The following is a 26,125-nucleotide window of genomic DNA, read 5'->3' on the forward strand; positions in this document are numbered from 1 at the left end:
TTCCAAAAATTTTTGAAGCCAAAGTAAGAGCAATAAAATACTTTAGTCTGATATGAAACCATCTACATTTACATAAGCCAAGTTAAACAATAAATACCAGTATAACAGTATCAGAACCATAATGTTAGAAATTATTTAACTGATTTTAGTCCACTTCAGGACAAATATATATGGCACTACTACTTTATCTAAACAAAAAGAGCACCATTTTCTGAAAGTGGGGAAAAACTTTTAACCCTTCCAAGTATTCAAAATTCATTACCATTTTAAAAAAATAATAAATACAAGGCCTATACATACTGTATAAAATCCCAAATTTCTTAGAAGAGTCTTCATTAGGATTTCAGCTAGATGAGTATCCGGATGACTACTCTGGACAGCATATGTTTGATCAGAGAGATTTCCATAGCTGATACATAATGAGGAAGTTTCTGTGGCATCAGATGGTGAGCTATAGCCAAGCAGGGAAGCTACATGGGTGTGATCCTGCAAGCTTGTCAGAATAATATCCAATTGCATTCTCTAAAGAAAAATGTTTAGACACAAGAAACTTTCTTTGTTAACGAAGACAAAATAATGAGCTAAGAAGAAAAAAACATCAGGCATAGTTATGCAGTAAAAATATTCTAATAAGATATGAAAATAAGCTGGAGGACTTTACAAAAAAAAAAACCAAACCAGTTTTTTCCTGCAGATTTGTTATATTAGAGAACAGATAAATATACCAAATTAAATGACCATACCTAGTAAAGATTTGAGATTAAGAGAGAGATATTACACACTGGACCAAAAGCTTTCTTCAGTTTGTTCTAGTTATCTTATTGGGGGGGGAGGGGGGCAATTATTCTAATCTATACATAGGAAAAAGGAAAATGGCAAAAAGCAGGAGAAGCATACATTAGACCAAGGGAGGTGGCAGATGCAGATAACAACCTTCAATTTCAGTATTGTTCCCCACTATTGCGCATTATGAATCCTGAAAAATCAAAACTTGTTCTACCCTAGTAATTGTTGGGTGTTTTAGTTTGTACCAGTACTAATCTTCAGAAATCTTCAGAAGATTAGATCAGAAGATTCCTCTTCATAGTTTCAGTATCAGAGTAAACCAGTCTATTCCACAGTGTATGAAATAAAGGATTTGACCAGGATCCTATGTGTACAGAACTGAATAACAGTTTCTCTCATTTTTTAATCTGAGACTACTGCTGAAGCTTCAGTTCCTACTGCCCTCAAGAACAGAAACAGATGTTCTTTGCATTTCTTTCCTTCCACTTTTAAGATGCTGGGCAAGTCTCCTAACCTGCATTAATACCTGATCTTTACATTCAAGAAAGAAAAAGAAAAAAAAGTAACATCCCAGTCATCTTTGCAAAGTAGGGTGAAATCCATGTAGGAAAAGCATTATATAAGTATTCTTAATAGAAAATAGTTAACTTTCTGTTACCAAGACTTGCTAAATCAGGCTAGTATTCAAAAATATCTGATCTTTAAACTTGTCTAGATACTCTAACACAGCAATTCCTAACCTTTCTGTAGTCAACCTTCACTTGAGAAAACATGTAGTGCTCCCTACCTCACTAGATTCTGATTTAGCCAGGCTACCTACAGATTTTGTAAAGTTGGGCTTTGCACTGCATCTCACCAATAACTTGCTTGCACTTTGCAAATGAGGTTCTCCTCACTGTTCAAAATGTTCTAGCAAAAGAAAAAAAAAAAAAAAAACAAAACACACCAAAAAAACACACCACAATTGCTTTCAAAGACAGACCTTACCTGTCCTTTTGATAAGCTTTCCCATCTATCAGGACCCTGAGGTAAAAGAGAATGTAGCAATTCCATTCTCTCTCGCAATGGAGGAAGTAGCATAGTTGCTCCTACTGAGAGAGTCTCAATTACAACCTAAAATTAGAGTAGCAGAAAAAACTTTCAGTCGCACGGGGGAAAGCATCAACTCAACTGTATCTTTAAAAAATACATCAAACACGATATATCCAAAACATCCACTTAATTTCATTTAACATCAGAATTCTATCACACAATAGCATATTAATCTTTTATTCTGTGATGCAAAGATAGGCGGTACATTGAAGGAGTGAAACGAGACCAACATATTGTCAAAACAATAAAAAATTCTTTGTAAATTGCTATTTCCCATAAGAGTGCCATCTTAGGAGAAGTTACTCAAGTAAGCTAGTTACTCAATCCAAAGCATTAACATTTTCGGCTCATTATTACAAACAATAACAACTAAAATGTTACAAAATAAAAGCAGCTTTTTGAAATTCTTATGCAAACATTCGCCTCTGCTTTCGGATCATAAAACAGCGATGGTGATTAAATTTTTTAACTTTAATGAGTAAAACGGGTAAGAATCATGTTCATCAGAGTGCCAAGTTCAGAAAGTCAGACAAATCTCTAATTACACAGTCAAAGAAAGAAAGAAAAGAGAGTAGTAGAATTTTCACATGTGAACAGAAGAAACATTACTTACTTCCTGGATTTCATCAGGGACAGAAGAGTCCATCAGTCTAAACAATAAATTTCGAAGAGGACCAGCTTGCCGGCCAAGAATGCTAGTAGCTACACCTCCAGCCAGTGCAAGTGCAAGATGATTAGAAAGCAGCTTCAAACACAATTTAAGAAAATTGTGATGTTCCCTGTAAAAAGAAATATATCCCTGTTAATCTCTTCTATTATTAGCCTTGCTCCCTTACACTTATTTGCGCACTAAGCTTTTAACTCTCATTTGATTTTGCTTAACAGAAAGATAAGTAAATTACAACTGGGACTTCAAAGAAACTCCTCTGAAAACCGACTGCCAACCTGCTTAAAAGAACAAAAAACAAACCTAGAAGAGAGAAAAGTGTCTTTGTGGACAATAGTTCCAAGAGGCATTCAGTTTAGAAAAGTATTCCCATGAATTAGGAGGCAAAATCATCCCAAAATACACAAATAGGCAGACAAATATATTCCTCAAAAAGGAAAAAAACCCCACCTTTTAAGAAGTAATAAATATAATCCTCTCTCAGGAGATTTAGGAGTACAATTGGATTAAAAATGAGAAGTCAGGATATTAATTTCTAGTCTTCCTAAAAAAGAAAACTTTTGAAAAACTTTGTAGCAAGGAAAAAAAGATTCATAAGGATCTTCGATATTTATAGTGGGTTTTTGCAAACGTCAGTGAGGAAACATTCATGCTTTCATGTTTTATAGCAATACATTAAAAACATCACCTTTCGTGAAAAGACGCAAATCTGGAAGCTGTAATAACGATTACTAATGATTTCTCAAGAGGCTGTTTCAGTCAGCATGGAACTATCATGATAAGCTTAGTTTTGTTGCATTTCATTTTCTGGAGCACCTTCCAGAAAAGACAAATTTGTGGAAATGCAGAAAGGCTCCCCAAATCCAAAGCAAGGAAAATGCTTCTTGCCCATATATTTCAAACCTAAGTGACATCTCATGTCTATGAATCTCACATTTATAAAACTGCACTTTCTAAAATAATGGAATATCTTATCTTTAAAAAAAACCCAAAGAAAACAAAACCCCAAACCACCACATGGAACTGATCATGAAATATCCCAAACTGTCCACCACTAAGCTCTGTCTGTATCAGAAGCAAACTGCTGTAACTGTAATACTATGCCTCATTACAAAGTTCCACAGCCAATCAGTTCCTGAAAAAATTGAACTGCCTTTCTCCATTTTGTAACAGTTACACTACTTGACATAACCTGAACAACAGAGTCATACATAACCTTTAAAAAAGTCTTTCATGCATTCTGAACAATTTCTAGTTCTCCAGAGGTGATCAGAGACCTTGAGCTGCAAGAAGAAAATAGCCCACCCCCCCATGCTAAAAACACTTGTAGAAAAATATCCTCATTCCTTAGATGGAAACAGGGTTTTATCAGAGCATTGATCCCAACTCAAAACACAATGGTAACTATACACCTCCCAGTCTGAGCATCATACATGTGTTAGTCAATAACTGAATGTATGGACTGATGGATTATCACTTGAAGAGGGGTTTTTTTGCCTAAGATTATCTGTAGATTAGAGCCAGTAAGCATCCACTCAAACAGGTTATAGGAAGAAAAACTGGCAAAGCAGAAATAATGTACAGAAATAGTAAATGCATTTCAACTATATAGAAAAATGTGTTTTAAAGGATAACTGAAAGAAAATATTTCATTCAGTGTATAATTAAAATCAATTCCACACAAAATATCCTGCTACATTTGAGGCACTGAAAAGCTCCTGTGTTATACAAACAAACAAATGGCACCTGAACGAGCAAATAAAACAGACTTATACTTGTTAAAGAAAAGACTAACCAGGACTAAGCCATGCACCACTGCTGTAAAGAAAAAAAAAATTTTATAAATCTATAACATGCATATGACATATATACCTTGATGAAGGAAAAGGAAGAGGGGGAATTTCACTGTTAATTTTGTCACAGTAGTGCTCAAGAAAAGAACGAAGATGCGAAAAGGTACTTTCTTCAAGGTCTACACAATAGGGTCTGTGCCACGCCACAACTTGCCTGGAATCAAACATCAAAGCAAGTTAACTACTGAAAATATTCTAACTGCTTTAATAAATTAACAGTTTAAGCAGGTTGTGTATGCGCTTGACCAAACCAATTTTTTTCTTAGAACAAACTACTATGATTGAGGCAGACTAACTTCCTGATCCCTGAAGGTATTTTCTGCTCTCTTTTCTGTAAAGTTCTTTACAAATCACTCTTCATTTATGAACAAAAACACCTACAATGCCATAAATATAAAGCCATACGTGTTTAATCTGATTCTTGCAAAAGCTGACTAGTACTCACAAAGCCGTTTTTAGTACAAATGCCAGATTATAAAGAGACTTTGATACAATGCAGGGAGAATTCAAAAGGAGTAGTACCACTTAGTACTGTTTTGAGTCTCACTATTTTCTTAATTGATTTTTATAAGATTGCTCTCTTTAAAACAGGGCATTTGAAATTCTTCCTGAATTATCTTCCAAATATTAAGTTTTTCTATTCCTTTGTTTTAGTCCATGTATAAATCTGATGCTTACTGCTTCATTTCAATCACTTGCTCTTGTCTTTGGTGTAACAAAGTATTATTTCAATTATTGTATATTAATAACCAAACTATTTATTTAGGTACTTTTTTTTTAGTTTGGGTTAACATGTAACCACCCAGAAATTTGTAAAGATTTTTAAATCCACATCAGTAATTTGTCTAAACATCCCCATTTCCCAAAGTCTTCTGCTTAGTCTACTCATTGTTACACTAAAGGAAACTGCCTAAGCCATAAAAAATCCTGTCAGAAGCACAAAATAAAAAATACTGAGTAGTTTCTCCTCCCACAGCCTAACTTGTCGATTTTTAGTAAATAGAGGTAATTTTTGTCTAACAGCAGGCAAGAAATCTTCATATACAAAGAAATTTGTATATAACATCCAAATCCTTGGTGCTGCTATATTTTCACTTGTAAATTTAAAAAGAAGAAAAGAAATTTAAATTTAAAAAGAGGAAGAGAAGACGAGAAAAGAGACGAAGAGAGAGAGGAAGAGAACGAGAAGAAGAGAGACGAAGAGAGAAGAAAAGACTTTCCAGTCCAAAACATTACAAGCAGAATACTTGAAACGCATTACATAGTTAACACTTTCAGGAAAGAGTTAAATGTATCCCAAAGTTGACTTGTATAAAAAAAAAATTTATACCAATGTCCCCCAATGTCACTGTTACCTGTCCCTTGGAAGAGCTGTCCAGGCAAGGCTATGGGACGTTCCTGCTGAAATCTGTTGAATTGCAACTCCATCTAAACCACTTACTTTCTTCGGTTTAGTAATGGGACCAGTAGAGTTTCCCTGACCACACTGTCCCATTGAATTGTTACCCCAAGCATAAACTTCATTATCTATAAAGTAGAAGACAAAACCTGAGATACAATTGCTTTTGATTAAGAGGGGGATTATGTATTTCTACACTTTATTCTTTTTACCGTGAGAAAGTGCCAAACAGTGACTGTCACCAATCGAAATATCAACTATTCTTGTAGCAGCCAGTTCTTCAATAAGCTTGGGTCTGAGAGCAGTTGCCTCTGAAGAGCCACAGCCAAGGCATGCACCGCAGCCCCATGCATAAACCTAGAGCAAACAAACCACAAAATAGGAGCATGTCAAATTTGTATTACTGGTGACCAAGAACAAATAAAATACCAGATAACCACTTGCACAATAACTGCAACTATGCAACATGTACAGTACTTTCAGGACTCTAATGTACATTTCATATCATCTGCACTTCTTCCCCCAACTACTCAGATCACTGGCCACAGAGCACATCAATGGGGAGGCTGTTCTAAGAAAAGAAACAGCTGCAGTAAACTTCAACATGCCTAATCCATACTTTTAAAACCCATTGCCTTTGAATCACAGTGGGGTGCGGGTGGGGGTCAGTTAGGTTACATGTGTAGAAATGCTTATTGTATTACATGTACATACATCATGCCAGTAAGGAGTCTTATTTACCAGCTAAACATTTCTCTCCAAACTCTCCTGAGCTTTTTCAGATTAGAAACAAAATTTTCAGTTAACACCTATATTCTAAAATACACATATATTTAAAAAAAATTATTAAAACACTTAACCACCTGAGTTGGTTAATGCATTAAAAATTACAAGCATTTCACTGCTTTTTGCTTCCAGAACCCACTTTGCTTCCTGAATCCAATTTGATTTTGCACTGGTTACATTATTAACCTAAACCCAACTCATTTTCTGTGGCTAAACAAGACTCTTGAAAAGTAGTCTAAACTACTTTTAGACTCTTGAAAAGAGTCTAAAAAGACTCTTTTACAGGATTCTTCAGCACGTTTTTAATTACTCTAGTGCATTAGGACCTCAGTATTTTAGTCAATCTCTAATCAAGAACTTTACTGATAGTTAAGTACTAGTTGAATATTTTCTCAACAGTCAAATAATAAATGCTGAAATAATAAACCCACACCATCTTCACCAACTCTCACCATTTGAGTGAAAACTTGTTTTTGCCTACCTGCCCTGTTGATGTCAAGGCAAGTGAAGACTGGCTCCCAGCACAAACTTTTCGAATAAACATTCCTTGCAAGGCTTCTATAACTTTAGGTTTATATACTCTGTTTGTATCACCATGACCAAGTTTGCCTGCAAAAGGAGGGAACATAAGTGGAAGGTATTTTCAATACATAAACTATGACAACTAGAAGTACCCAAAACCAACTCTTTTTGGATTTCCAAAAGTGTCAGAGTATAAATTCAAAATTAAAACATATTACAATTTTTATAAAACCTATTCTCTTTCAATTGCAGTAATACAGACTTCAAGAAATACATATTTATTATAGTGTATTTAAAAATTGAAATATTAATTCCATATATCTACACTATTCATTGCCTGCTGTTCAATTACTAAAGCCTTCCAAAGCACTAAACCTTTTCACATTCGGCAAAATAAGATTATTTTACAAAGTGACTTGAAAAAAACCCCATCTTTTCTGCATTTTTTCTAACAGCTGTGTGCATTTGTGTAACTATTAATATTTTTATTCCCTTATTCCTCCTTTAAGTTTCTCCTGAAAGCAGCTATTTCTCTCCACAACTTCACCATTTTCAATCAATGACCTCAAAAACAAGGACTGTCACAGACCATGTCAGTGTGCTGACAGAAAAACATTCCTCAAAAGGAAGGCAAAGAAACAAAATCAAATGTGAAATATATTACAAAACCTGATAATTTTTACAAATGTTATGCTTTGATTCATTTTGCTTTAGCTTTCATACAACACTGTAGTAGCGTATCATTAATATCCAAAAGCCAAATTCTCTGTAATTTACTGAAACAGAAGAACAAACTCCAATATTTTGTGAAGATTAAGATGCCTGTCCCGCTAAAAAATTTTTCAACTGAAATTACAGAAAGAGGAAGACAGAGGAGTGGGACAAATTCTATATGTGCATGTCTGAGCTAGCTTTCAAACGAAATTCAAATTCCTACCCAGTTCTATTAACCACCAATTTGATTATGAGATTTCTGTAGTCTGCATTTTCCTCTCTTCTCACGCTAGGCTAGGAAGCAATAATACAGCAATTTTAATCTGACTTTTAAATTTTATCTAGCAGCATAACAAAATTTAGCTAAATATGGTAATAATAGAAAATGAATGATTCTGTGTTTGACAAAGCGTCTACTGGCAATGAAGGTCAGAAGCCCTTCATTTCTGAGATGGGACGTGTTTCTTCAAGAGGCAGTTTAAATACAACAGTTTCTAGTATGTGAATACAGTTATTGCCATATCAAGTGAGTGAGTTTATTTCAAAGTTATCAGCATAGCATTTTTTCCAGAATTGCTTATGCATTCATTGAGCTTTCTGCTCTGTGAAACACCTCTTCCTTCTGATATCCTTTCTTAAAGTCTATAATCTTGCAGTTAAACTTAAAATATTGTATTTAGGTTTTACTAAAATCCTTTACTTGAACAGCTACCAAATGACAAAACCCCTCCCCCCCAAACTTCAAGAGTACTGAGGCTATGAGGTAGATGGAATAAGATGAAAATTACTACCATAATGTTAGTTTTACCTACCATTGTCTCCTCCTCCAAATGACCATACTGTTCTCCCATCTTTGGACAGAGCTATTGTGTGTGAACTGCCACAGGAAACCTCTCCTACGTTGCTAATATCTTTTACTAAAGTTGGAATGTTGCGGCTGTTGCTGTCACCATGACCTAAGGAAAAAAAAAATTTTTCTTTTTGTGAAGACTGAAGTTCTATTTATGGTTTGTAATTTCAGTAAGATTTTGCAAACCCCATATACATTGTAATCATCACATAATTTCTGCCCACTTTTTGGAAAGATTTGTAGTAAGGTTTGGAAGAGATCTGTAGTAAGGTTAACAAACATATGATTTTTATAAGATGTACTCCATCCATAACACTTGTTCATACCTTACTGCCACTAAATCATAGGATTATTTTCTACCTAGTTTAAAAGAAATAAAAAGAATTACTAGCACAATTGCCTTTAATACTAGTTAATTAGGTAGCTACACTTCCTAATACTCGGCAGCAGGTAGCCTGAACAGCATGAGGAAACTAAAATGAGAGCATACTCTTACTACTGTCAATAGAAGCATACATACTGCACAGACAAATAAAACCAACAAACTAGCTAGTTTTAGACAGTCGCAATTCTAACTGGTCCTTTCTGCAGAAGCCCAATACATTACAGTATCACCTACTTCACAATAAGTATGATTTACATGTCTAAAACTACAGAAATGCTGCAGATATGGAAGAAAAATGGGGAAGAGAGGGGAAAGAATACTACATGATATCCATAACTGATTAAATGTGAACAAGTTACTATGACCTAACTAAATGCTACTTTTTAGCTGCACACTGGAACTCACCATTGCACACTCCAAGCTCCCCAAAGCACATAAAAACCCCACATTAACATAAAACTCAATGAGAACATTTCCACAATTCAGCCCAAAATTGTAGGTTAAACCTCTAACCCAGTGTTCTTAACAGCAGGGGTAGACTCAGCACTTCCACTTATTACCTTGAAAAACTGTGAAACACCGTTCTCCTCTTCTGCCCCTGTGAGGTACTTGCTTTCACCCCTCTACTTGGCAATCATGATATTCAAAGCAAAGACAGCAGAAAGGAACTAAAGCCCAACTTGAAGCAATTTTCTATGCAAAAGCTGTTGGTTCAATTGAACCTGCTTGAGAAGGGTGGTTTTATACTAGGCATACCAGCTGTACAGCAAAGATGATGAAATATGCAAGTGAAATGTAAGCATAATACTGTGGTTTTCGTTTCAGTTAAATGAAACTTTTTGGACATATTAAGATAAAAGGACATTAACCCATTCTGGCAAACAATGTCAAGTATCCTTATTAGTATCACATTAGAATCAGACCCTTGATATTATTAGCCAGTTATTCATGACTGTTCAAAGAACCATCCTACCGTCACTAGATTACGTTTATGTAGAATTCCAGTTTAAAATGTCTACTGTTTACATTTAAGTGACAGTGGCAATCAAATATAGTCTTATGAATGAACAAAGGCAACTTTTCCTGAAAAGAAAAATTTTAAAAAATAGAATCTTTGTAATATTAACTGCATTAGAATCTTTTAAGTGTCTCTGCACTAGTTTTAATACAGTCACCTATATACACACACCTCTACACAGGTATTTAGAGGGGACAATAAGAAAACAAGGAAAATACACATATAGTACCATTACCAGACACAGGAATTCTTTCAATAGCATCTCATGAAATTTTAAAGTTACCTAATCTTCCAAAGTCTCCTTCTCCCCATGTATATAGCTCTCCATCTTCTGTAACAGCAGCACTATGTCTGTATCCAGCTGATACACAAACAACAACCTACATTACATGCAAAAATAAAAATCAAGCTTTTACACAAAATGAACAGGAAGTTTGAAAGCTTATGAAAGTCAAGTTTCAGAGGCATTCTATGTAAACTGACTTGTTCACTTGTGTGGAGCAAGTACACACATAAATTAAGCTTTGCAATCTTTTCTATTCAGTATTTGATAAAGCGGAAATCAGTACACAAGAGAAGTTATATATAAACTCGTCATAATTTATTTATCAAGCAAATTTAACATAATGATATCCTAGTCTTACAGCAGCAAAATGAAGCATCAGTGGCTGTTTAAAACACTGGCCAAAACATAGACAGATAGGGAAGAGAAGGCCTTTAGGACAATACAAAGCCACTTATCAAATGAAGTCACTGAAGAGTTGTATAGGAGAAGTCCTAATGTTACAGCTAACAAAAGCAACCATCTCCTGGAATGTCATTGCAGTTCAGCAAAAGCATATGAGCAAGTTTTACTCTTAAGACTATGAGAAGGTTTACTGACAATGCCATTGCCTAAATCACATGCCTAAAGGCAATCATAAGTTTTAGTGCTTTGCTGAAAGCAAAAGCAGCTTCTAAGAGAAGGTTAGAAAAAACACAGAACTTTTTCTTAAGATTTTCTGTATTTCAAATTTTACACATCACAACTGAACAGAACAAAAATAGGTGTTCTACTACACAAAACATACCTTTCCTTGCAGGGGACCCTGAATAAGTTTGGGATATTTCTGAGTTGAACTATTTCCATGTCCCAATTTTCCATAGTCACCATCACCCCAACTGAAGACTTCCCCTTCTGTTGTAAATGCTAAAGTGTGACCATCAGATCCTTTTGAAGATGACACTTTTTTAATAGACCTATGAGGCTCAAAAGTCAGTTTTTTCAATGTGGACTGATTATTGGAATCACCCAGTCCTAGTCTCCCGTAGCTGCCTTTACCACAGGCTCTAACAGAACCATCCGTAGAGATAACAAATGTACAATACTGTCCAGCTTCAATCTATAAACAAAAAGGTTATGACAATAAAAAAGAAAGATTAGATAAATGTAAAATTCACATATAAGTCTAGAAGTCTGTATTTTTAAAAACAGAATGTCAGGTTTCTTTACATAACCCTTTCATATAGCATAATATAAACATTAAGGAGAATTTGCACTTCAGCAAGCAGTACAATTCAAATTCCTGGAAAATACTTTATGAGTAAATCCATTTTCTTGAGGTAAAGGATGTAAATAGCAATTGATCTATTATTTGCATCTCTCCTACAGACTACAGAACTCAGGCTGCCTTCAGATCTCCAAGACTCATGGATGGAAATGGACAGTCTTTGAAGGTATCTTAATTTTTTTAAGATTAAAAAGACAAAATAGCAGCTTGATAAAGCACTGTAGGTTTTGCTTAGTTTTAACCAGTACCAAGAGGTAACATTACAGAAATACGCCAAATGCTAAAAATCCACTACCATTTGAGACTATGCATTTTAATTACATAAACACCAAAGAAATAAGACTAAAAGTTTTTAAGAAAGAACTTGCCTCTATTGGAAAATCAGCACGCAGCTTAAGAATGACCTAATAGCAAACCAACTAACCCTGGAATAATTTCCTATAGGATTCTTAGCACACCATAAGTGCAAAGCAGGTTCAAATCTGAGGCATAAAGGCACTGCATGTCCACATCATAATACGGCACAAAGCAGGTGGTAGGCTGCACAGCGACAGCCCTATTTACTGTGAATTAACTTCATACAGACAAATCCTACAAAGATCATCAACGAAGGTTAAAGAAAAAATTCTTTAACCCAGTGGGAAATCACATAAATAGGTTGTATGGGTGTATACCATACTATTTAAAGAGTAACCTATTCACTCAGATCACTCATTCCACTCTTGTGTATTAGTGTTTTGTTTAAACAAAGTTTTTTGAATGCATAAATTTGCTTTATGATGCCTGGTCCTGCAGTCCATTGGCACATAAAATGTATCAGTGATGTCAATAGAAACAATTCCACAAAATGTACCTAAATTGTCCAGTAACCAAAAAAATGCTTTTACTTAAGTCAACACTGCAAAGCCAATATAGTAACAGAAAAGCAAACTGTTATATTCTGTGTCACGCATCAACAGAAGTGCTCAGTTGTAACTGCAGAATCTGTGACTGAGAGCAGAAAGAGCATACTGTATATTGATTTTCAGAAAGATAATTAAGGTTGCTGTGCCAGCAGTTAGCCTGGTTTGGACTTTTAAACTAGGCAACCTTGGTGTGAAAACCTCCAGTGGAACAGAAGATTAAGTAGTTAAGATAACTTTTAAACAACTGTAAAAAAAATAAATAACTACAGGCAAGTAAATTCGTCTCTGCAAATGCATTTCATCCAAGTTAGATAATTCAGTTGTTCTTGTTACATCAATATCAATCTCTGTATATAATTAAAAATGAAAAAGAATGTTTTTTCCAAGAATCAATAAAAGTAGTGAGATACTTTCAGTAAAACAACTTCTGTGATTACTTCTGAGCATCTACTTCATTACAACTTAACACTTCAGAAATAAAGTACTATTTTCCAATTTCATACTGTAACTATGAAGCTGTTAAATGGTACATAAATTACCACTATAAATGTCACTCACTGTCTGTGCATCAGAAAAACTTGGAGCAAGCTTGGGTTGAAGTATTTTCTCTTGAGTTCCTTCTACCAGTTGATGACTGCTGTTGCTACCCCAAACATAAACTTCACAGGTCTCGGAAACAATGGGAGCATCACCCGTTTGAATGCTGTCAGGACTGGCACATGTTCTTGAATAGTCTGATGCCATTCGACAAACCTATTAAAATGAGAGATTTATTACACAGTAGCATTTTCATTTCTTTCCAAATAGTCACAATGTTTAATGCAACTTCAATTTCCCTTCAATATGATTCTCTGCCTGAAACACAAATCATCCATCGCCGTACCATTAGCTTGCCCAAATTACTTTGTTTCTCTACATCTTCATTTTTCACCTTTTCTTGCCTTCCTCTTCTACTTCAGAATAACTCAGCAGAGACTGGACCATACCCACATGCACACACCAGTCAGATGTGTGAGGGGGAAGGAAACTACAGTTACCTTAAACTCCAGGTTCATTTCAAGACATACCTCTTCAAATAAACACAGAGCGGCCTCGTAAAGAGAACATAAGCCGTCAGACGTTCTAGTTGGCTCTCTCCATTGACTTCGATCAGCAGATGATCCCTACAATTTTTAAATGTTATTATGAGAAAAATACTTCCATACAGCAACAGTGCACCTGTACAAAATACATTAGGGATTTGTTCTTACAGTTAAGCAAAATTGAAAGCTCTTTCTATAAGCATATGTAAACTACCTTTCTCCCCGAGCTGTGGTATCTGCATACACTTCAGGATAACAAAAATGTGATAAGTGCTAGTTAAACATTCTTATTTATTAATTTTTGTGAAAATATCTGGGTCTAGAGTTAATTTCTCCTAACACTGTTTTGTTCTGAAATGCATGTCATTTGTGTCGAGTTTAATGTGATTATTTTTTATAAATGTCTAATCATAATTATTTTTGTGTTTACATATCTCCCATATTTTGGTCTCTAATTTTATATCTAGTCCAAAACCAACAACAAATAAAGCTGCCTATCAGGACATTCAATCCAATTCAGATCCTGCCACTGCCATGCTCTTCTCATGGTCCTCATGCTTTAAATTTTTTAGTTTTTAAAATTTATGTTTTTCAGAAAGCATTACAAGCCTGAGAGAAAAGAATGCCCACCTCAGGGAAAAAGTCATTCCCTGTTTCCGTCTGAGCCTATGAGGCAGAAGCTTGCCACAGCTTCTGACTGCATATTGTGATACCATTTCATACCTTTAAAAAGAATATTCATCTAGGACCAGAAGTAAGCACTCAACATACAAAGCAGTGTGCCATACTTCCAAACAATGTAGCTCATTTTCTTATTGTATTAATTTCCAAGCAGTAGCAAAAATGCTAAACATCTCAAATCTTACTGATTCTCCAAAGATGTATAAGCAGAGGTCCAGGTTAACTGGAGAGTAGGAACGTCCAACATTAATAACTTTGAACAGGCAACAAGGCATACTGCAAAACTTTGAATTCTAAGCAAATTCAGCATAGCAAGCCTTAAAAACAGTTCCATAATTTGTAACTTTCTTGCTATAAACTTAAATGTAAAGTGCAAGTGGATCAAGTACATCTTTGATTCTTTCTCTAAAGTTAGAGCATAATGCCAAAAGTGACAACACAGGGATTGCTTTGCTGTTTCATCTTACCCATGAGGAAACAGGCGGGCAGGGAGGGAAAGAGACAGTGGGTAACAAAGCAAATATTGGAAAAAAAAATTCACACACCCCCTCCCCCTTTTTTAACATACTAAGCAAACTATTGAGCAAACTAGCATTCAGCGTTGAGAGACCATTTAAAGTTAAGGATGCAACTCTATTTGCAATGTAGAAAAAACAAAACTGGTATACCTACCAAAGATCGTCGCATCTGTGTTAATATACTCATAAAGCAATCAAAGCTGATCATCCCTTCTGGACTTTGCAGCAACTTGGTTTTCTCCATAGAGTTTACTACAGCTGAAGCACCTAAAGCCATCTCTATCCATTCAAGAAGGTATCGTAAGGAACCTCGTTGGGCAGCCAAGCCAAGAAGCAATTCAGAAGCTAATCTCCGACCTAAAGTGTCTGCCCCAGAGTTTGGAATTGTTACTCCTTTAAGAAATGTTGTTACTTGTGATAAACAGTCCAACCCCATTGGTGGAATCTTGCTTTCATTTGCTAAAGATAAAGGTGGTAAAGAGCTCACAACTTCTATTGCAGTATGGATAACATCATTGCAAAGATTGAGGCCAGGTCCTGACGCCGGCATCATCCAACTTTGTCTTAGCAGTGCAAATAACAAGCTTAACCCAGTCCGAACTCCCATTTCTATAAGTGCATCTGTACTTGACCTAGGACGTTCACTGACGGAATGCACATCTGTTGATCCAGAACTGCTTTCTGGTGAATGCTGCTGTTGTTTCACCTTACCCTTATCATGGTATTTATTAGAAAGTGCATAGAAGACACGCTGCAACACGAGAAGACGTTTTCGAAGCGCTCCAGCAAATGGAGAATCTGAGCATACCATCTTTGCCAGTGCCAGCTGGCTGCTAAGAAGGGCATCCAAGTAGTGGTCCTGTTCATCACTAGACAAAGATTCCCGCTCAAAATCTGGTAACTGAGGTCCTTTGAGGCACAGAACCTGCTGGGGCAATGGCACTACTTCTTTATTGCTGACTAACTTAGCGTACAAGATAGAAACTCCCTCCCTTGTTGCAATAGATTCACTGTCTTCTGTGATCCAGGAGCTGTTGAGATGTTCAAGCCATTTCAGCTTCACAGGTGGGACCATAGCTGCCATGTTGGTTTACTCCTTTGCCATTAGTCCTGAAGATAAAAAAAACTGTAAATAGGTGTGCAATATTATCTGCAGAACTTATTACTCACACTAGGACAATTCCTAATAATCCTTTAAGAAAGCAAGTAGCAAAAGATTAATCACCAAGAATTACCAAAGTTCTACCTTTTTACCCATGTAAGTGCTGCAACCTGGAATTCAGATCAAATACTAACAGAATAGTTTAGTAGTATAAAAAAGATGTTTTGCAGATTATTTTTTATCTTCCTTTTAAACAAGTACATACATGCATATGTGCAACTTCCTTAACACAATGTAAGAATTTTAGTGTAAGTCTGCATTTTCTAAATCCATATGCATGAAAATTCACACAAAGCAGATGTAATTCTGCTATGTTTCAAAGAAAATACACTTTAATATTCTTTAGAATAAATAATATTCCCTTTACAGACAACAAAACTGAGGACAAAGACTTCAAAAAATGCACAAGATCATACACAACTGTGTACCAGTGAATAGAGTACCACAGTAAACCTCCATTTTACAATAAATGGGACTACTAATTCAGACCATAACTAAGGGCTCAACCTACCAAACTCTAAGTCCTGCCATCACAGGCCACTCTTCCCCCTTTCTAAGCTAGAGATCTCCTTAAAATCCATGTCAATGTTAAATGGAAACCAGGACATATGGCTTCACTGCTAGAGTAGCACATTACGTAGGTCCTATTAATTTAGTGGATAGGCTCTTCAGAGCCAAATTCACATAACAACTACTCCAAGTAAATTTACAGTATCGAAAATTATGTATTACATTACATTGTATACAGTATGACTTTGAAAGTATTCAAAGCTTTCAGGACAGATATTTAAGGAAGGGATCACTAACAACATGGAGGTAAAGAGAAAACTTAATAATGCAACAACATTGGTTTACCAAGAAAGTTCAAACTGGTTGCCAAACCAACTTGAAAACTTACAACATTCTTTCAAATCAAAGATATCAATGAATTTGAGATCTTTTTCTGCTGACAATTTTAGGGAAAAAACCCAACGTTATGAATCATGACACTTTTACGTGGATTCAAACTCAATGAAACATTATGATTAAATTGCTACAAAATTCCTGGGAATCCTACAGGTAAAATGGCAATCCTTGCCACATAACACAAAGCTTTTTTCGGCTAGCACTAGGCCCTGGAATACATCTCTTTTGTGACTTTTGCACTGCCTGAACTCAAGTCAACATATTTAGCTGAATGGAAAGATCCCTTTTTCTCTTGTTATTCCCTTGAGAGACGCAGTAGGGTCTGACTGAGCTCTACACAGGTGGTCTAAAAACCTCAGTTACAAACTCCATGTGTGAAACCTGAATGCTTTGATATTAAACCACTTGTAAGTTGGCTTAAGTGAAAAGTAGTTTGAAGGTTTACAATTAATAAGACAGGATTGCATTTTTTGTTCACTGTTTCAAAATTAAAAATCTAAAATAAATCAACAGATGGAAAGGTTACACTTAAATTACAGAATATCAGACCATTTTTGAAATTTAATCTGAGTGCATCAATTTTTAAACTGAACATGGCAACAAGTCCTCTTTGATCACTTTCAGAAGGGAGAATATAGTGTTGGAAAAGCAGATTATTTTCTCTACAAAGTCCTTCTTTCGGGATGACGCACCATAGGCATACGGCACAAACAGTATGGCAAATGCGCATATGGCCTTGTAGTTCCCCAATGCTCAGTCACTGCAAACCTCTTAACCATACTACTCAAAATGAAAGTGTAAGCCATTAAAAAAAAAAAAAAAAAAAAAATCACCAGAAGGGCATCTTTTATATTCAAGAGCATACATTATTATTTAGGCAAATGATGCTCTAATAAACTAATTCCAAAATTAATGTGGTATAAGTTTACAGAAGAACTGTGTGTTAGGAAGACAAAATTTGGAGGTAAAACAAGGAAAAAAATCAGGTTACTTTTTAGTTAAGCTTTGAGATCTTCTCTATCTTGAAACCAACAGTGTAATATGGTGATTAATGAGTTGGTAAAACAATGACAACACAAAGTGCAGAGGCACCTGTATCAATGTAGTATGTCACATGGGAAGAACCATATGTAGGTAAGAAGCAGTAAGATTAATAGCTTGAAAATTAATAGTAAAACATGCAAGCTTACACAATTATGGAATAAAAAGTTTTCCCATAAGTAGTGAATCTATTATTTGCAGATTCAAAAGTTAGAAGAATCTAGTGAATCACAGAAGGATCATGAGTCATCACAAAAGAAAATACAATCCTGAGTAGCATTAACAAGCATTTCCAGAATGGTTAGGTAAGTGAAGCATTTTTACACAATTTTATAAAATGATAATCAATTGAATTAGCATCACCTATATCCTGAACTCATTAAAGATTGACACTGGATCATGCAGAGAAAGATTATTACTCTGAACTACCCTAACAGAGAATCTAGCCTGAAGGTAAGACTAGGAGTGTGGCTTTTCAGCTCAGCAAATCAAAATAAATAAATTCATAATAAAAATGAAATAAAATTAAACCTGGTTTATAAATACAGCAGAGGAAAAAGGGGGGGGAGTGGCAAAATAAGCAAAAGGAGAATATGAGCATAAGAACAAATGCTTATGGGTAAGGATAAGAGAGGGAAGGCCAACAAGGCAGATATCGTGCTAGGAGTCTGTTACAGACCACCCAGCCAGGTTGAAGAGACAGATGAACCATTCTACAAGTGGCTAGCAGTAGTCTCACAGTCACGTGCCATTGTTCTCGTGGGGCACTTGAACTTTCCAGACATCTGCTGGAAATAAAACACAGCAGAGAGCAAGCTGTCTATGAAGTTCCTGGAGTGTGTGGAAGACAACTTCCTGACACAGCTGGTAGGTGAGCCTACCAGGGGAGGAGCCTTGCTGGACCTACCATTTACAAACACGGAAGGACTAGTGGGAGGTGTAATGGTTGGAGGCCATCTTGGGCTTAGTGACCATGACATGATAGAATTCTCAATTTTTGGTGAGGCAAGGAAGGTGGTCAGCAAAACCACCACTATGGACTTCCAGAGGGCCAACTTTGGCCTTTTCAGGACACTGGTTAAGAGAGTCCCTTGGGAGACGGTCCTGAAGGGCAAAGAGGTCCAGGAGGGATGGACATTCTTCAAGAAGTAAACCTTAATGGCTCAGGACCAGGCTATTCCCATGTGCTGCAAGACAAACCATTGAGGAAGACAACTGACCTGGCTAATGGGGAGCTTTTGCTAGGACTCAAGAAAAAAAGGAGAGTTTACCATCCTTGGAAGAAAGGGCAGGCAACTCAGGAAGAATACAGGAATCTTGTTAGGTCATGCAGAGAGGAAATCAGAAAGGCAAAAGCTCAGCTAGAACTAAATCTGGCCACTATTGTAAGGGACAACAAAAAATGTTTTTACAAATATATTAACAATAAGAAGAGAGCTAAGGAAAATATCTATCCTTTATTGGATACAGAGGGAAACGTCGCCACCAGAGATGAGGGAAAGGCTGAGGTACTTAATGCCTTCTTTGCCTCAGTCTTTAATAGTGAGACCAGTTATCCTCAGGGTACTCAGTCCCCTGAGCTGGAAGACAGGGACAGAGAGGAGAATATACCCCCCCATAATCCAGGAGGAAATAGTGACCTACTACGTCATCAGGACACTCACAAGTCTATGGGACCAGATGGGATCCATCCAAGAGTACTGAGGGAGCTGGCAGGGGAGCTTAACAAGCCGCTCTCCATCATTTATCAGCAATCCTGGTCAACAGGGGAGGTCCCAGATGACTGGAGGCTTGCCAATGTGATGCCCATTTACAAGAATGGTCAGAGGGAAGATCTGAGGAACTACAGGCCTGTCAGCCTGACCTCGGTACCAGGGAAGATTACGGAACAGTTGGTTCCTCCTGAATGCGCTCACATGGCATGTGCAGGACAACCAGGGGATCAGGCCCTGTCAGCATGAGTCCATAAAAGGCAGGTCCTGCTTGACCAACCTGATCTCCTTCTATGACCAGGTGACCCGCCTAGTGGATGAGGGGAAGGCTGTGGATGTTGTCTACCTGGACTTCAGTAAGGCCTTTGACACTGTCTCTCATGGCATACTCCTTGAAAAGCTGGCGGCTCATGGCTTAGACAAGTGTACTCTTTGCTGGGTAAAAAACTGGCTGGATGGAGGAGCCCAGAGGGTTGTGGTGAATGTAGTTAAATCCAGTTGGTGGTTGGTCACAAGTGGTGTTCCCCAGGGCTCACTACTGGGGCCAGTTCTGTTCAATATCTTTATCAAAGATTTGGACGAGGGGATCAAGTGCACCCTCAGTAAGTTTGCAGATGACACCAAGCTGGGAGGGAACGTTGACCTGCCTGAGGGTAAGGAGGCTCTACAGAGGGATCTGGACAGGCTGGATCAATGGGCCGAGGCCAACTGTATGAGGTTCAACAAGGCCGAGTGCCAGGTCCTGCACTTCGGTCACAGCAACCCCATGCAGCGCTACAGGCTTGGGGAAGAGTAGCTGGAAAGCTGCCCGGCAAAAAAAGACCTGGGGGTGTTGGTCGACAGCCACCTGAATATGAGCCAGCAGTGTGCCCAGGTGGCCAAGAAGGCCAACGGCATCCTGGCCTGCATCAGAAATAGTGTGGCCAGCAGGAGCAGGGAGGTGATTGTTCCCCTGTACTCGGCACTGGTGAGGCCGCACCTCGAGTACTGTGTTCAGTTTTGGGCCCCTCACTACGGGAAAGACATTGAGGTGCTGGAGCATGTCCAGAGAAGGGCAACCAAGTTGGTGAGGGGCCTGGAGCACAAGTCTTACGAAGAGCAGCTGAGGGAACTGGGGCTATTTAGTCTAGAAAAGAGGAGGCTGAGGGGAGAACCTTATTGCTCTCTACAACTACCCAAAAGGAGGTGGGAGCTGGTCTCTTCTGTCAGGTGGCTGGAGATAGGACGAGAGGAAATGGCCTCAAGTTGTGGCAAGGGAGATTTAGATTGGATATTAGGAAAAATTTCTTTACTGAAAGGGTTGTCAGGCATTGGAACAGGCTGCCCAGGGAAGTGGTGGAGTAACCATCCCTGGAGGTATTCAAAAAGCACGTAGACAAGGCACTTCAGGACATGGTTTAGTGGGCATGGTTGACGGCTGAACTCGATAATCTTGAAGGTCTTTTCCAACCTAAATGATCCTATGATAAATGGGTATGAAACAATCACAAATGAATTCAAACTGAAAAACTCAGAAGTTTGTTCCCAGTTAAATTCTGCATTGAGTTTCTAATGGAAATAGCAAACACTTTTGAGATGGAGTACAATAAATTCTGATATACAACACAGACCACTTTTCTGGTCTCATGTTGTCATTCTAATAGGAAAACATTTATTTCAGGCTAACAAAAACATCTTCCCTGAAGAGATTTCTATCACAAAAATAAATCCTAAGTAATCTGCAGCACAAACACAAAGTGACATTTGTTCCAATTTTGCAATACTTAGAGCCATAAATTCACTGTTTTTTAAATGTATTTAGAAAGTGCCTAGCGCTGTCTTAGTGACTGCTCTCTCACAGACAGATGAGGATGTATGGAGGAATACTGTTCCATATGAATGCAGCAACGCATGGCATTTCTTCTTTGTCACGACAGACATCTCACCATAATTCATTTCTTCCCAGTACTACAGAATCATACTTTAATGTTAGTAACCACAGTTTTAGTTTACCTTGTTATTATTTTAAAAGTACACATGAACAGCATTTATTTAACAGACAAGGTAATTTCTGAAGAACTAAAAAGTTGCAGAATTGATAAGCGTATCTCAGCATTATGATGATATATGTCTGCATTGAATTATACAGTGTATGACCCTGCCCTCATGTTCTGGTATTTTATAAGGATAAAGGAGGTTAACCTAATGGGGTAGCTGTTCTGAAAAAAATGTAAACTGCTGAACAGTCCACATCTCTCCTGTAACAACAAGAAATTCCATCAACCAAAGAACAAGGAAATACAAATGACAGCACTCTCCCAAGACTAAAGCAATGACTAGAAGTCCTATACTATACATGTTGTTTAAAGCTCAGAAATGGAAGATGTTAGTATTCTTCAAAAAATGATTCTAACCAAAACCATTAATGTATGCCACTGGTACCCAAAGGCAAGCTCCTGCAGAGACCAGTGTTTGGATGGTCTAGAAGTGTTGGCCTATGTGAGACTAAGCTGAGATACAAGCAAAGGTTGTATTAGGATAGCTTCTCAGAAGGGCTTATTAGTTCAAGCCCAGCACCCTGTTGATACAGTCATAGTGTTTTACTGGATCCAAGCTAGTTCACATATCTTGCTGCAGCATGTGTCATAAAACCGTTCAGTCTATTTCTTCTTGTTTTTAACTTTCATCTTGCAATTTCAGGCTGTTCTGTCGACACTTAAGACCAAAAAAAAGAATGCAATATGGTTTTGGAATAACTAACTTTTGGGATATTCAGCTACTTAAAAATGAAGTGAGGGCTTCATTGCCAGATCCTATTCATAGTTCTGGATCAGAACCCTGGCATGAGTAGGAGGAATCTAAAGAAGAGCACAAATGCAATGTACATTGAGCATTTCATATTTATGTGTGTCCCGCAGATTTCAAAGACTACTTTAATGTCTTATTATTTTTATTGTTCACTTGCAATCTAGCAGCATTTTAGTATTTCAGTGCTTTGCAGCTGGATTTAGGATACTTTTTTACTGACTTCAATTTCTGTACTCCAATAAAATAATTTTTTTATGCTTGTTTTTCTTGCTTAATATTTTACCCTCATAACCACAGTATTTTCAGTAGACAGCTTTTGAACTCAACAGCAAAAACATAAAGCACAAGAACTACATGTATTTGAAATAACAATGAAGTCATTAAAATCAACGTTTCTTAGTTAGCATTTATACAACGTTTAAGTGCTGCAAAAGTAAAAGCATTCATAACACAACAACAAAAAAAAACTAATTCCAAAAACAAACACTGAGTTTGAAAAACTTCTCACATACAAGAATGCAGAATGATCACAACTAGTTGATCCCAGGGTTCTTCTAAGTCTCAGTCTGAGAAAATTTTTTAAAATTAATAAAAAGAACAGAACACTCTCCTCCCAAAGAGACATTTGAGGTACTAATTTTAATGCTGGTAGCATTTAGAACTCCAGTTTCTTCAAGAGGATTCTTGACATCAGCTGTAAATTTTGTCAAGCTAACTTATAGCTTAATATGCAAGGAGGCTTTTTCAAAGCAAAGGAGTGTTTTCAAACTGCTCTTTTTTAAAAAGAGGTGTTGGGTTACCTAGGTTCTGAATGATCAGTTTCTGTTCGTTGACCCTTCAAGTTCTAATGTATTACAATTTCACCAAAAAGTAATATAATATTCTGAAAGAGAGCTCTGTTTGATCTAATTTAAAACTAAACCTCTGGGAGGTGGAGGGAATCTCTCTGCCATCTAGTGAGAGGATGTGCTTCCTACAGCTGTAATGCCTGTAGTGCAACGGGTAATGTATAATGCAACTTTGTTCTCTCTCTGTCTTGGTATTTCACACTTTAAAAAAAAAAAATTAAAAAATTAAAAATCAGAGACCTATACTACAGCTCTTCTGCCAATATAGCACATTTTGTGCTATTAAGCACCTACTTTTATTCCAGCCAAACTTTCTCTAAAATAGATTAGCACCTTCATCAAAAGTCTTACTTGGGCAAGGCTCACTGAGGCTCAAATAACTCCAGTAGTATTACAGTAGACAAAATCCTTACACGTCTATCACACAAAAACTGGAACCACAACTGTTAGCTACCATTCAGCGGTAGTAAGCATTCTTTCCGTTTCATACTAGACACACCTTCTGTTTACTCACACTACAAAACACACCAACAGCTCAGCCTCCAAGTGACACAGATAGGTATTATTACATCCAGGACCTTCTTCACAAAGAAAAGGCAACATTTTCTCATTTGTCAGGAAGGATTTGTTGACTACTGTTTGTCTGAATTGCAACTGTAAGGCCAATTAATGCAAACTTCAAAACTCTGTTCCTCAGTAACAAAGTTAGCGCCTTCTCAAGAGACAACACATGGGGATCTAGCTACATTAAGAAGTTCCTTGAATAAAGACTCATTCATTTGCTTTGTATTATGCTTACACCAGCTATTCTTCATTCAGAAATTTCAAAACTTGCTCATGTACCTCAAAGGTGCAAATACTGCTCCTTTTCCTGAAACCCAATAGATTTTTTCCTCTTCCCCTTGTTCACATCTCTAAAAATAGACTGAAGCTTGAATCTGAGCTCTTAGTAGTGACATACTCTCCCACTGCAACTTCCCAAAGAAATACGTCGGTCCATCTTGAAAATAACATTTGGTTTGATATGACAAGTAGCAGTCTTTAACCGGACGCACTGATGGCACCAAGCCGATTTGATATAGCCCTGAAAAAGCTCTCTGAATATAAGTGTAAATTCTCTCTCTGCGTGGAGTATAAGCATAGCGACTACGTATCATTGAAGTTAAGCAGAAACTAGGCAACAATGGCTAGCACAGTTTATAAATAGGGTTTATTTCCTCCAGCTCATTGCTGAGGACCACAAATGTACGGTTTATAATTCCTCTGGAGCATGGGCAAGGACATTTCATTTTTTTCTAAGTGCAGGCAAAAAGAAAATACATTTGACTTTGAAAGACCATGTGAATATACTCACTCATGTTTTACTACATCTAACCACTACAAGATCAGCTGACCATGTGGAAGGTACCAATTCTGCAGCATGGGTCAGCGCATAGTCCCACCAACTTTCCAAACAAGCTGATCATATGGCCAAGCACAAAGGGAGAAGGCAGAAACATGTGACAAGCAGCGGAGAAAGGAAGTACTTTTCTTTCAGCAGCAGCAGCATAAACCAAAAACAGTCTAAATGTATAGCAACATTTTTGTAAAAGTATTTCAACAATGGAGCACTTAAAACACTTTGAATTCAAAGTTCCAAATTCAAAGTTCCCAGACATTTCTTGGATTTCTATTTGAACAAAACCAACACAAAAACCAAACCAAAACACAAAAAAAACCCCCAAAACACAAAAAAGGCAACCAAAAGATCTTTTTAAAATTGCAACAACTGTTACTCCTTAAAACCAGCCCTATCACATCTTGTTATGTGTTTATATTTTCATATTTTGGGACTCTTAATTGGAGAAAATATTCCTTTCAGCAATCTGGAAATAACTTATCCTACTGTCAAATCACTAGCCAACATTTTACATGCAGTAAACCTCCAAATCTTCCAAGTGAACAGCTCTCACTGGTTCAAAAAAGCTATGATTTAGACAAGATGATGCCTTAAACATTACCTATTGCATAATTTCCAGACACATAACCAGGTTTTTAAATTAGAATTATTAGAGAAAGTTTTGATATTTTACTTTATATAAAAATGTATCTGTCCAGCACCAGGTGGAAAAAAATCTATTCACGTTGACAAAACATGCACTACAAAAGCCTACCTCTCCACCCCAGGAAAAAAAAAAAGAAAAAAAAGAAAAAAAATAGTAAATAGGAAGAATTTGCAACACAACTCATTTGTCATCTCTTTCAGAACCACAGTTCCTGTTGGGCAAATAGCCATTCTGGGGGAGGAAATGCCCACATATATTTTACTGTCACTGATCAGTAAGTCAACTAAAATGGACTTAAAACTCATAGCTGAACAAGGATTACAAGACAGCCTTACCAAATTTAACACCTGTTTCAAAAGCTTACTCTAGGAAACAGTGAGGACAAAATGAAAATATCAAACCCTAAAAAACAAGTTCTATGTATCCTGGATGTAGAATTTTTTTCAAAATAGCAGTGGCAGCAACTTGAGCTGCAGTAGAACAAATATGAAGGTTTCTAAGACTGCCTTCAAAGCTTGTTTGCTAACTTAGAATTCCAAGTTCTTTATAAAAAAGAAAACAATATGTAAAATCTCCACCTAAGAGTTGACACTCTGAGAAAAAAAAAAAATCAGGAACACATTTAAGTGGAAACACTAATCAAGTGTAGCCGATGAAACTTCGTTACAACAGGAGTAAACAAGAAACATGAAAAAGTAAAGCAAAGATACAAGCATGAGACTACCTCCAGCAAAACCCTGGGCAAGGTCAAAGGTCAACTGCATTCCTTATAAACCTTATTTGGACAAAAGAAGTTGGGTATTTCTTATCCAACTT

At 36.9% G+C, this 26,125-nt stretch overlaps 1 protein-coding gene across 8 annotated transcripts in view; it reads right to left on the reverse strand.

The window, feature by feature from the left end:
* HERC1 (HECT and RLD domain containing E3 ubiquitin protein ligase family member 1) overlaps nucleotides 1-26,125 on the reverse strand; it is a 111,402-nt gene that overhangs the window by 72,243 nt on the left and 13,034 nt on the right. For all 8 annotated transcript variants that reach the window (XM_075045525.1, XM_075045520.1, XM_075045523.1 and 5 more), the window contains exons 2-14: nucleotides 14,963-15,918; nucleotides 13,595-13,690; nucleotides 13,086-13,280; nucleotides 11,143-11,454; nucleotides 10,356-10,452; nucleotides 8,632-8,775; nucleotides 7,065-7,192; nucleotides 6,010-6,154; nucleotides 5,754-5,925; nucleotides 4,418-4,552; nucleotides 2,492-2,657; nucleotides 1,774-1,899; nucleotides 301-522 (exon numbers count right to left, since the gene is read on the reverse strand). In XM_075045525.1, coding sequence (XP_074901626.1) covers nucleotides 301-522; nucleotides 1,774-1,899; nucleotides 2,492-2,657; nucleotides 4,418-4,552; nucleotides 5,754-5,925; nucleotides 6,010-6,154; nucleotides 7,065-7,192; nucleotides 8,632-8,775; nucleotides 10,356-10,452; nucleotides 11,143-11,454; nucleotides 13,086-13,280; nucleotides 13,595-13,690; nucleotides 14,963-15,892 — 2,868 coding nt within the window. In that variant the 5' untranslated portion in view covers nucleotides 15,893-15,918. The remainder of the gene's footprint in view (nucleotides 1-300; nucleotides 523-1,773; nucleotides 1,900-2,491; nucleotides 2,658-4,417; nucleotides 4,553-5,753; nucleotides 5,926-6,009; nucleotides 6,155-7,064; nucleotides 7,193-8,631; nucleotides 8,776-10,355; nucleotides 10,453-11,142; nucleotides 11,455-13,085; nucleotides 13,281-13,594; nucleotides 13,691-14,962; nucleotides 15,919-26,125) is intronic.

This window comes from Buteo buteo, chromosome 13, assembly GCF_964188355.1.
Source record: "Buteo buteo chromosome 13, bButBut1.hap1.1, whole genome shotgun sequence".
In the NCBI taxonomy this organism is placed as follows: Eukaryota; Metazoa; Chordata; class Aves; order Accipitriformes; family Accipitridae; genus Buteo; species Buteo buteo.